This window comes from Acartia tonsa, chromosome 1, assembly GCF_053477335.1.
Source record: "Acartia tonsa isolate MP-2025a chromosome 1, ASM5347733v1, whole genome shotgun sequence".
Classification (NCBI taxonomy): Eukaryota; Metazoa; Arthropoda; class Copepoda; order Calanoida; family Acartiidae; genus Acartia; species Acartia tonsa.
The window spans coordinates 14,048,444-14,061,686 of NC_137260.1; the positions used below are offsets into that span (position 1 = coordinate 14,048,444).

The 13,243-nt window shown below is 30.8% G+C and overlaps 1 protein-coding gene across 2 annotated transcripts in view; it reads left to right on the plus strand.

Moving 5' to 3' along the window:
• The window catches only part of LOC145313401 (synaptotagmin 1-like), a 40,811-nt gene extending 35,195 nt beyond the window's left edge, over positions 1-5,616 (plus strand). For both annotated transcript variants that reach the window (XM_080152776.1, XM_080152784.1), the window contains exons 14-15: positions 2-154; positions 2,552-5,616. In XM_080152776.1, coding sequence (XP_080008902.1) covers positions 2-154; positions 2,552-2,734 — 336 coding nt within the window. In that variant the 3' untranslated portion in view covers positions 2,735-5,616. The remainder of the gene's footprint in view (position 1; positions 155-2,551) is intronic.
• Positions 5,617-13,243: the final 7,627 nt, after the last annotated feature.

A 13,243-nucleotide genomic window follows, 5' to 3' on the forward strand; every position in this document is an offset into this window, starting at 1 on the left:
GGTTTGTGATTACGATCTTATCGGTGGCGGAGACCCAATTGGAAAGATCAAGCTGGGCTGGAGCCAGAACAAAGAATACAAACCTGGATTCAAGCACTGGAAGGAGGCACTGGAGAACCCAAGGAGGCCAATCATCAAATGGCACGTCTTGCAGGTATTAAAAATACTTTATTTGCGACCCCTGCGGTTATTAAACATTTTCTAATGTGGTTCTTTGTAACCAAATTAAAGTTTAGAATTTCAAGGGGGGGGCCTTAAATTAACCAACTATTCCTTATATTTTTTGCTCCTAAAATTATAATTTTTTTATTGAATTGGGGGTAAAAGGGTATTCTTTTTATTTTTAAGGAAATTTTCTGAAATATTTGTGAATGAATTTTATGTCGCACTTAAATGAAACTTGATTGTAAAAATGCATTTATGTAGAGGCTCTAACTCAAGCTTTATCTAGTCTCAAACACTCAATGTACTTTCACTACCTCACTAGTTTTACCTTAGAAGAACAAGGATGATTTTATCCATAAAAGGCTAAGATAAAACAGAAAATATGATGACTTTGCTTGTCTTTAAAGACTTACTCAAGATTTTTAATTTTCAAATTTAACGGAAAAACAGGTTTTAAAGCATGAACTGTATAAATATACAGATATCTAAAGGATAAAACTATGGCCGATGAATTTATGTCCACAAAATTACCTCTGTGAAATCTGAAATTTTAGACGTTTGGACACTCAACTTATTAAACCAACCAATGAAAATTCAATAAAATTCCCCAATTAAAGGAATAAGAAAACGTTAATACAAAAATTTGGGGACTAGTATAATAAATAGCCCAATGTTCTCTCTCTCCCTGATAGGAAATTAGCTGTACACCTTACCCAAGTTTATAAGGGTTCTCATCTTATGATAGGGCCGTTGTGCAAAACTCTTTACTCTGGTTTTCCCTGCATTCTCAGCCAGGGATAAAGGGACAAGAAATTGGAAGAATTAATTATTCTTCATAAGCGTAAAATTCAAAGCAGCTTATAGGGCCAAATAAAAACTGCCGCCATATAAAACAAATGACCAATAATAGGAAAAAACACATTTTACCATTGGTCAATTACAGTGTATACTGGCCTAAAATTGGTCATTTGTATTGTATGATGTCATTTTTTATTGGGCACTATTAGCTCCTTCGTAAAATTCTAACTTTTTAGATTGTTAATATTGGATGATATCCAAAATATTTTACTATTTATCTGCCATTGCCGTATTCCTCCCTGAATCTCAACTCATCCAGTACTAATAGTGGGTTTTAAAGTTGTTCAAATTCACGAAAACACAATTATATTTTTGCTTGTGCTTTACATATAATTGTTTTGTGATTTTACTTTGATAAAATCATTCTAGAACTCGCCTTAAACTTTACAGGCTATGTTTTTACAACTAAACAAAGAAAAGCAGTTAGAATTTAATCTTTAAAAACCTTATGATGTTTTTTTTTATCTTTGTCAAATATTTAACCTTGTAAGAAAGGTTAATTTCTGATTTTAATCCAAGCAAACAAAACTAAAATTAGGCACTTTTCAAATATACAAAAAAAACTTTTTGCTATTTAACAGAAAATGCTGTACCTTAAAAGTTTAAACAGGTTTAAAGTTTGCAAAGCTCTGGCAAAGTTTTATCATAAAAAAACTGCTAAAAATAAACAGATTATGCAAAGTATTTTATATTCCAGTGTTGATACAAATACACAAGAGTTTAAATTTTAGAGTTGTCATACATTATCAATGTTAGCTAAGAAGTATAGATTTTTAATGTTCATGTTATAAATGCTTAAATCAAAGGAAATAATACTAAATTAGAAACCTATATCTACAAATAAATAAAATTATTATTATGATGTCATGAATTTAAGTTTTATAACAGAAAAATATAATTATCTTTTTTTATTGAACCCTAAAGGATTATATTTTATATGATCTCATAAAAGAAAATATTTTTAATATATTCTTCCATATTGTTGGCGTGAGCTTAGGAAATATCTAACAATAATATTATCATAAAAAGCTGTAAATGCTTCCTTTCTCATAACTCTTTCTGCAAGAAAAAATAATAAAAATATGTGTTTGACTTTTGCTCTAGAAATGTTATTTTTTACTTTTGACATTATAAACCTTATTATCATTTAAGCGTAACATATTTGTTATGATGTGCAAGCAGAAAGGTCTTAATTATAGAGTTGCTTAGCCATAATGATTAATAGTAAAAAATAATATATATGTATATTGTCAAATGCTTTGTTAAAGTCTAAAGTGCATTAAATGTTAAAACTTTGGATACGAGTGTAATTTACAGCCCAATGGCTTTACCAATTCTTTTTGAATGTGAGATATTCTAACTGATTGGTTCCTTCATTAGCAGAGCCAAATAATTTAGAAAAAACATCTTTATCTTAAGAAAATTTAAATAAAAATTAAATCTATATTCAAATCACTATAACACTAAATTATAAGATCAATAAAAATACAACCAAGACCCAACTCAACCTAAACTAACCTTATTTTAGGATCCTGAGCCCGAGGAGGAAGATGACAAGGACAAGAAGGATAAAGACAAGAAGAAGGACAAAGACAAGAAGGACAAGGACAAGGATAAGGACAAGAAGGATGACAAGGATAAGAAGGATGACAAAGAAGAGAAGAAAGATGAAAAGAAGGATGACAAGGATAAAAAAGATGCCAAGAAGTAAAAAGTCAAATTACAAAAGATGAGATAATCATATTTCCAACACAACCTTATCAGGGTTGACAAATTAAAAAGATTAATATTGCTACATTGTTAACATCAAAATTATGTAGCAGTTCAAATTTTAAGTTAATCTGGCAACACTGATAACAAAATCAGCTGATTACTGTACATAGATCTGCTAAAGTCGTCTTTTCCTTAGTTTGGCGGATTTTTTTCAGAATCAGCTGATTTAAATTAGTCTTTTAGTGTACATTGTACAGGTATAGTAAAAAATATACATATAAACTACACTATTAGATTAAATATATGAATATCCGATATTATTATTATGTGATCTGGATGTTTTGTAGTAGAAAAACACAATAACATTATCACCAGAAATGTGTTTCTAGTTTATGTGGTAAATATCATGTTTATTATAAATGATTATTACTAATCTTATTATACTAAATATGATACTTACTACATAAACTATGAGGAAACATGATATAAATGAGATTAAAGCAAATAGTTATGTCAGAAACATAATAATTATAATTTAAATGAGATTATGTTGGGCTTAAATACATTGAGATTACATTCATTTGCCATTTAAAAATATCAAGAAAAAAAAAACGATTCAAGTTTAGGTTGTTTTGCAAAAAAATATTAATTTCAATGGCAATGAACTTGAATGTGTTTTCTAGTCTAATTTCTAAGGTGATAACCAGAGGTGATTTCTTAAAAACTAACTTAATTGTGAGTAGATAGAGCTCCAATATTTTATCTTATCACACAAAAATCTCAATGTTGTATATATACAAAATTATTTATGTAAAGAATTATCTTTGTTGCATGGCCCTCACTTTGGTAGATATAAATTTGTACTTATCAAGAAAGGTTAATATTTTAATTTAGTTTACAGATCAGTAACCAAAGATGCATTTAAGGATTATAAAAGGGAAGATTTTAAAGGTCTACAAAGAGAAACTTAAGTACACATAGCACAAAAAAGTATATCTACCATTATGACAAAATGCAACATAGAAATATTTAAATATTTAATTCATTTTTTATTGTGTAGCGCAGAAATCTAACTTATAAATCATCAAGTATAAAAACTTTTTTTTGTGTAAAATAAAATATATTATTCTAGTATAAAACTGATATAAAGATCGCTCAATCTGTGTGTTATCAACATGTAGAAAGATTTTTTTTAGATTTAACACCTTCAACATTTTAGTTAGAACAGACAATTTTTTAACTTAATAAAAGTTTTAAAATATCTTTTAGCTGCCTACAAATTTTCCAGGCTTATAAAATTACACTTTAAAGCTAAATTAAGTAAACAACTGTCTGTTTTAGCTCATTTTTTCTATTCAACTGGAATACCATAAAAAATTATTGATATCTATCTACTTACTAGCATAGGTTTACTTATGTGAAGTTAGATATACCAACATTATATTTTCTATGAGATTCCAGTAATTATGAGCTGCTTATTATTAGCAATAATTTTGGTTGATTTGCATGTTATTTAGTTTTAGGTTTATTTCCATAGGGGTTACATCTTCTTAAACAGGCCAAGATTTTGTCATTTTAAAAGTCCTAGCCAAAGATTAACCCATATAGAAACAATCATTTTTGGGCAATAAAATAGTAAAACTAGTTACAATCCCTAAATTTAGTCTAAACATAAAAAAAGCTGGAATCACAAATGTTTGAAAGTGTACCTCTACAGATAGGTATACCTAATTCTTATATGATTCAAGCTTTACATACACTAGTTTAAAATAGAAAAGTTTTAATTGAATTATTCAAATTTTAATTTTAAAGAAACCTTTCAGACGATTAATTGAAAACTTTCTTCAATTCACCGGCAAAATTTTACAAAATTTCTTTTCAATAAAAAAAAGTATGTAAATGGACCAAGTGGGTTGTACAATTCTGTAAAGTATTTTTTTTAAATCTAAGATAAAACATTTTGGTATATAACGTAGAATACCCCAAAATTTAATTTTTCCAGTCGTCTCTGGTTTGCTTTCCATCTATCTTCCAATAGGACTGGACAAATTAGAGCTTTAGAAAATGATATTATTTTTAATTAATTTTTCTTCTTTTCAAAGATTTTTATTTTTAAAATGAAATAAAAAATGGTATCAGCGACTGTGCCTGTCTTGTAAAGTATTCACTAACCATCTTGGATAGAATACAAACCCAGCAAAACTTATTATTAATTTTATCTATTAAAGCTATATAGATGAAATTAAGATAATTTTAAAGGGTTACATATTAAGTAGTCGATCCTAAAAAAGGGTACAATCTTTAAAAAATATAGCCCAAACCATTTTTATCTGCTGCTTTGAAAAGATCTGAAATTTATAAGTAAGATTGTACCCAAAAAGGTGAAATCGCTGAAAGATAGGTATTCCTATTTATCATATAGGTAAACCTTATATAGTAAAAAGGTAAACCTATCTTTAAGATGATTCCACTTTATACTTTTATTATTTTACCTTCTGCTATCAGTCTATAACCCTCATTCAGAACTAGTTCTTCAAATTAAATCAATTTTGAAATGAGTTTTCTTTTCTATAATAATATTAAAATGTACACCATCAAAAGCTTTCTTCAAATCGAAAAATCTATGATATTTCAAAGTTGATTTACATTTGACTAAAGCTTTCCCCAATTTTCAGTCTTAAATAAAGAGTTTATTATAAATACTAAAAGAATATTGTAATTAGTAGAAACTACGACCCATAATAAATAACACTGAACAGAAAAGATATAAAAATTAATGTTATATGATTAATTATTACTATTATCATACGAATTGAATTTTACTGAATTGAATTGTTAACATCTTTTATCCAATAAAAGTTTATTGTGTTTTATCAGTTAGACGTGTTTATTTTATTTTAAAATCGAACAATACTTTTCATAAAACAAGGATAAAACATACATAAAAACAAATATATCCAAATTCAATATTTTTTTACATAAGCCTGCTAAATAACCTGTCGAAAAATACAAAGCAGCAAAGTTTCATTACGTTCAGATATTCATAAAGTGCCCAAAAGTACCAAAGGGTAAGATCTTTTAGGGTTAAACAACAGCGATCTGAATGGATAAATTAATGGACGATTGATATATATAAAACCCAAAACCCCATGTGTAGATAACAATTTGTGGGTTGAAACGTTAAAACATTCAACTTAATGAACAAACCAATAAAAGTCTCCAAAGTTGTTAAGCCTCCAGCTTCAAAAATGAAAAAGTTATAGACATTTCAAAATCATATTTTTAGTACAATGAAAAATTTGAAAGTTTTTCATTGCTAATAATAGAATTTTCATTATTAAAATACGTCGCCTAGAAAGAAAATTATGAGCTTATTTTTGGCAGAAACTTAGGATGCCAGTAACTGATAACATTTTTACAATAAAAACACTCAGAGTGACTCTTCTTCATAGTCAAAATCATTTTTAAAAATCAGTTTAATTTGCATGGTTTTGAGAGTACTGTAGTGTGAGAATGCAAATCTTTAGGATTTTCAGCCAATCAGAAGTCTGAGTCCGTTGAACAACCAATCACAGCTGAGCATCTGTATTACTTGCATTAGTTTATTTTTTTCCCGCTATGATTTTACGCTTTCAAACGCAATTTAAACCGAATTGTTAAAAGACATTTTGACTATAAAAAGGTGTGTTTTTATTGTAAAAATGTTATCGGTTACTGGCAGTCTAAGTTTCTGACAAAGATAAGCTTTTAATTTTGCATCCAGACGACGTAATTTAATTTTGAAATTTCCATCATAAGCAAACGAAAATCTTTCAAAATTTTCATTGTACTAAAATATCATTTTAAAATTTCTGTAACTTTTTTGTTATTGAAGCTGGATGCTTCAAATTTTGGGTATTGGGTCTACTTGTGGCAGGTTTTCAGCAGTTAAAGAGGGGTGTTTCTTGCAGGGTTTCTTTAAACAACTTTAATTTGCAGACTCTAATTTAAATATTAGATTATGGTAAATAATAGGGACGAATAGATCCAAAGGTAGCGAAGCTCTTTGAAACAAATAAGTTAGAGAAGGAAAAGGGAAAATCAGATAATTGTAAAAGAAGACAATATTTTAGTTTCAACTTTTGAAATCAAGTGCATTAATATAGAAAACAAAACGAGAGAAAGAAGCACTACGACCTTCCAGGGACAAGGAAAATAATAATACTCCGCTCGTCATATCCCAGTTAACCTATATTCACCAAGCAATGTAGAGGTTTCAGGTTTAATGATTTACTCGCAAGTCAAGTTTTAAGTCAGTTGGGACATTCTACTACGTAGCTCCTAAACTATAAGTAGCACAGTAATGGTTCTTATATTTCCATAAAATAGACTTCATAGCGGTTCTAACGGTATGCATAACGTTGTTCTACTATTAACACAAGCCGCGCAATTTAAATTTTAAAAAGGTACATATTTTTTTTATATACTTTAATCTTTAATGATTTACTCGCAAGTCAAGTTTTAAGGCAGTTAGGACATTTTACCACATCGCTCCCAAACTATACGTAGCACAGGAATCGTTTTTATATTTCCATAAAATAGACTTCCTAACGGTTCTAATGATATGCGTAACATTTTTCTACTATTAACACAAGCCGCGCAATTTCAATTTTAAAAATGTCCACATTTTTTTGCACACCCTTTAGGAAATATTAGAGTAGCTTTTCTACCAAGAAATAAATCTACGCGCCCTTTAGTACATCCTATAATATAAAGTAGTAAGGTGATTTTGTCTGTAGCGAAGGATCTCGATAACAGCTGATCCGATCGGGTTCTCCTTTACATGGTAGCTTCTCATAAGTCATGGGAAGGTTTATAACTATTTTCTTGGGGGGTGGGACACCCCCCAACCCCCCCAAAAATGAAAAATACCCCCCCCCCAATTTTTTTTTCTTTTTAAAACTAAAATTAAATAGTAGGGTCGGCTTCCCCCCCCCCAAAAAAATTTTTCTTTTAAATCTAAAATACGAAAAATTGGTTTGATCAAACCTCTTGGGGCAAAGTTCCTAGAGGCTAGGGGCGAAGCCGCTAGTAATCATATAAAATTAATGTAGAATATAAGTGGATATTTTGACAGGAAAAAAATTGTCGTCAATTTAGGTCCCATTGCTTTTTTGTCGGGCTGTTTAACCAGTAAAATGGGAGGGAATGGGGTAAAGGAGAGGGAGATCATCATTTTAGCCTGCTACAGAGTTTACTTTACAATAAAATATGAAAATCTGGCGTAAGATCATAGTATAATATATACATTTATACAAGGAAAATAAATGTTTATTGTTAATGATAAATGAAAAGATCTATAGTTATGACATGACCTGCACTCAATAACGAGATAAAATCAACCTTATTTGACGTTCGCTCAAAGCCCCCCAAAAAATGGACTTAAAAGTGTATTAAACTGTATATAAGTCATTTGCGAATATATTGATACCATTAATTTGCATCTTATACAAAAAAATATGTTTTTTTAATATTTTTCTCTTGCTACAAATCAAATTTCAAATTTGAGTCACCAAAAATGCGAAACTAATTTTTGCTCTAGAACAATCATTTTTTGGAGTTAGAAAGTGCTTAATACCTCATTTTAATCGCCTGGCATTGCTTTATAATATACAGGTAATAACTTGGTTGTTTTTAGAACAGTTGACTAAAAAATCGAGGTTTTGTGATAAACCTACTTTTGTTGTTTCTCCATAAATGATATTTTTTTTTCCAAAATTTTTGGCTGTAAAGAAGCTTTATATATTCATATAACATCCACCTAAATTTGACTTTTGATATATTATCTATAACATCACCAGAAGGAATTGAATTTTGGAAAAAAATATTAATTTATATTTTACACTGCTATGCATTGTTCTCGTTCTTGTTTCTAAAAAATATTTATGTAATTAAAAAGATAATTATTTAACGCTTCTATAGATATCTTTATCATTTTTCTAGGCTAAATATAACTATAATTACACCATTTTAAAGATAAACATCATAACATATTAATGCAATCATTGAATCGGTCTGTATTATTAAGCTGGCAACGTTGGGTGATGATTTTTGTAGCAGTTAGGTACTTTATAATCATTACATTCTGTACAGGGACTTCCAGGCAGGTGGGGACGGGGGGGGGGGGAGTAGGAGGTAAGAGGTTAGTAATTAATTTGGGGGCACCCCCAAAATTTTTTAATTTTTAATTTTTAATCTCCCCCTCACCCCAAAAAATATAAAAAGCTTGGACGTCCTTGCCTCTATGATCTAAAGATTACCCCCACAAATTTTTACCCCCCCCCCTTTCCCCCAAATCAAAAAGCTTGGACGTCCTTGACTCTGTAAGTTCATTTAAAACATGCTGAAATCAATTTGTGTACAACAATTATCCTATTTATCTGTTTTAAGTAGCGAAGCTACTCTATAATTCAAATGTCCATCCGTCCGTCCATCTGTCTGTCTGTCTGTCAGTCTGTCTGTCCGTCAGTCTGTCTGTCCGTCCATCCATCCGTCCGTCCGTTATGCTAATTCATTCTCAGATTTAAGACTCTGGATGGTTTTAGGCTACTTTTCTAGCCCTTCACTGTCCCTTTGAATAAATAGCCCCTGGACTCAAGAAGAATAGAAGAATATTCTTCTTTCAACATCATTACTTAAAATCAGTTTATCGAATTGAGAACAAATATAAAATCATCAAGTACATCACATTTTTTCCTATTTTGCATATCTACCTTATTTTATCTATTGCAAACTTTTATGTGTATTAATCTTATACACCTTAATAACTCTCCAAGAGTTTTAATTGAGGTCTAAGTCAAATTTGAATTAGATTGTACTTTTTTGCAAATTCGTCTGATATGACCCTTAAGCCCTTGGTTATCTGTTTCTTATGTGTTTCACTGTAACAAAACTTTTCAAAAAATGTGTAAGATGTTATAAAACGCATGTAATGTCTTTCACATAAATTTGTATTTGTATCACCTCTCAACTGACCTTTTGCTCTTGAAAATAAGGGTTCTTTTTGTAGGTGAAAATGGGTCACTTCATTATCACAATTTGTAAATGCACAGCAAGCGGAAATATTGAATGATCTGTGGATAAGCATTATAAATCTGTAATTGTAAACTATGAATACAAAAATATTATATCTAATGTGAACTTCTCATAACTGAATGGGCTTCCTGAAACCAGAGACCAGAGAATTGATCTTGCCCACTTGGTGAAAATATGGAGAATATTTAATCCATGAAAATTTCAGCCTTCTATCTTTTGTAGGAGCCAAGAAAATCACGATTCCCTCTTTCTGTCTCAGACGTACAGACGGACAGACGGACGGACAAACGGACGGACGGACGGACGGACGGACAGACAGACGGACAGACGGACAGATGGATGGACGGACAGACAGACTGACGGACAGACAGACTGACGGACAGACAGACTGACAGACAGACAGACAGAAGGACGGATGGACATTTGAATTATAGAGTAGCTTCGCTACTTAAAACAGATAAATAGGATAATTGTTGTACACAAATTGATTTCAGCATGTTTTAAATGAACTTACAGAGTCAAGGACGTCCAAGCTTTTTGATTTGGGGGAAAGGTAAAAATTTGTGGGGGTAATCTTTAGATATATAGAAACCAGAGACCAGAGAATTGATCTTGCCCACTTGGTGAAAATATGGAGAATATTTAATCCATGAAAATTTCAGCCTTCTATCTTTTGTAGGAGCCAAGAAAATCACGATTCCCTCTTTCTGTCTCAGACGTACAGACGGACAGACGGACGGACGGACGGACGGACGGACGGACGGATGGACGGACGGATGGACGGACAGACGGACAGATGGATGGACGGACAGACAGACTGACGGACAGACAGACTGACAGACAGACAGACAGACGGACGGATGGACATTTGAATTATAGAGTAGCTTTGCTACTTAAAACAGATAAATAGGATAATTGTTGTACACAAATTGATTTCAGCATGTTTTAAATGAACTTACAGAGTCAAGGACGTCCAAGCTTTTTGATTTGGGGGAAAGGGGGGGGGGTAAAAATTTGTGGGGGTAGTCTTTATATCATAGAGGCAAGGACGTCCAAGCTTTTTATATTTATTGGGGTGAGGGGGAGATTAAAGATTTAAAATTAAAAGATTTTGGGGGTGCCCCCAAATTAATTACTAACCTCTTACCTCCTCCCCCCCCCCCCCCGTCCCCACCTGCCTGGAAGTCCCTGTACAGAATGTAATGATTATAAAGTACCTAACTGCTACAAAAATCATCACCCAACGTTTAAGATTCTAACACGCCTGAATTAACAAAAAGAGCTTATGGTGGCGTAGGTACATACGGATATACACACCCTTATTATAAAAATGATTTGCTTTTTAAAATAGTAAATCACTTATTCACAAATTGTTTTACTTTGTTTGTTTATTATGAAATGCAGCTGTTTTAAGGGTTGCCAGCTTAATAATACAGACCGATTCAATGATTGCATTAATATGTTACGATGTTTATCTTTAAAATGGTGTAATTATAGTTATATTTAGCCTAGAAAAATGATAAAGGTATCTATAGAAGCGTTAAATAATTATCTTTTTAATTACATAAATATTTTTTAGAAACAAGAACGAGAACAATGCATAGCAGTGTAAAATATAAATTAATATTTTTTTCCAAAATTCAATTCCTTCTGGTGATGTTATAGATAATATATCAAAAGTCAAATTTAGGTGGATGTTATATGAATATATAAAGCTTCTTTACAGCCAAAAATTTTGGAAAAAAAAATATCATTTATGGAGAAACAACAAAAGTAGGTTTATCACAAAACCTCGATTTTTTAGTCAACTGTTCTAAAAACAACCAAGTTATTACCTGTATATTATAAAGCAATGCCAGGCGATTAAAATGAGGTATTAAGCACTTTCTAACTCCAAAAAATGATTGTTCTAGAGCAAAAATTAGTTTCGCATTTTTGGTGACTCAAATTTGAAATTTGATTTGTAGCAAGAGAAAAATATTAAAAAAACATATTTTTTTTTGTATAAGATGCAAATTAATGGTATCAATATATTCGCAAATGACTTATATACAGTTTAATACACTTTTAAGTCCATTTTTTGGGGGGCTTTGAGCGAACGTCAAATAAGGTTGATTTTATCTCTAACATAAGGATTCACCAATAATAATTTTAGAATAAAACAATAGAGGGGAAGGGGTTAAATTACTTATGTCCTGACCCTGTGCCGACTCTCAATTGGGTCTTTGATTATCAGCCAATAATATTGTAAATATTAATATAGCCAAATAGGCTTTTTGACCAATTAATACGAATCAGAGAAAGTAAAATTTTCCAATTCAGATTATTATTAACAATGCTGACAACTTCCATAAAAGCGAAGCTCTACTCACTACAAATGACAATTTCAAAATGTTTTAAGACTTTTAGTTCAGCTTTATATAAATTTCGATTTTTTTCTTCCTCCCTTAAAGGGATACGAATTTTATTGCATTAGAATAGTTATTTCTTTCATCGTATTATAAACGGCTTTCCGCGGATATAGAATGTACAATTATAAGATTAAAACTAGTTTTTTAGCCCCGTGGTGCCGAAGGCACCGGCTAAAAAAACTGGTTTTAATCTTTTGATTGTACATTTTTATATTCGTAGAAAGTTGTATATAATACGATGCTAGACATAGTTTTTTCGTATGGATGAGAACCGGTTCCTATCCACCCGATTCGAATTAATACGAGAATAGTTTTTTCTCGCATCGTATTATAAACGGCTTTCCGCGGATATAGAATGTACAATTATAAGATTAAAACTATTTTTTTAGCCCCGAGGTGCCGAAGGCACGGGCTAAAAAAATGGTTTTAATCTTATGATTGTACATTTCTATATTCGTAGAAAGCGGTTTATAATACGATGCTAGATATAGTTTTTTCGTATTGATGAGAACCGGTTTCTGTCCACCGGATTCGAATGAATACGAGAAAATATTTTCCTCCCAGAAAAGGTCTTAAGGAGTAAATCAGGAACCAAAGTCCATTTAAAATATCTCGCTCCTCGAAATGACTGAAAACCTACAGGGTATTTTTAAGGTTTTATTTGAGAATTAGCCAATTGTTAGAGGTATTCTCAGACTAGGAATGGAACTAATAAATGGACCTAGAACTTCATTTTTGGGTTCAATTGTCATCATTTCATTGGAAGTGCTGGAATTAGATAGTTTGCTTGATAAAAACGCCAATGAAAATTGATTTTCTACACCGAATTGTAGAGTCAGAACTGAATAAGCATTATATCATATAAAGGTATAAACAAAATTTCAAATACAGGATACTGATTGAGACATGCTTACATTTTTAGGACTTAATTGTAGTGATACTTTGCTCATAATATTGGCTTTGTTATAATAATATAATTAATAATATTTCTAATCCTAAACTGCAAATAAACTAATTTCAAG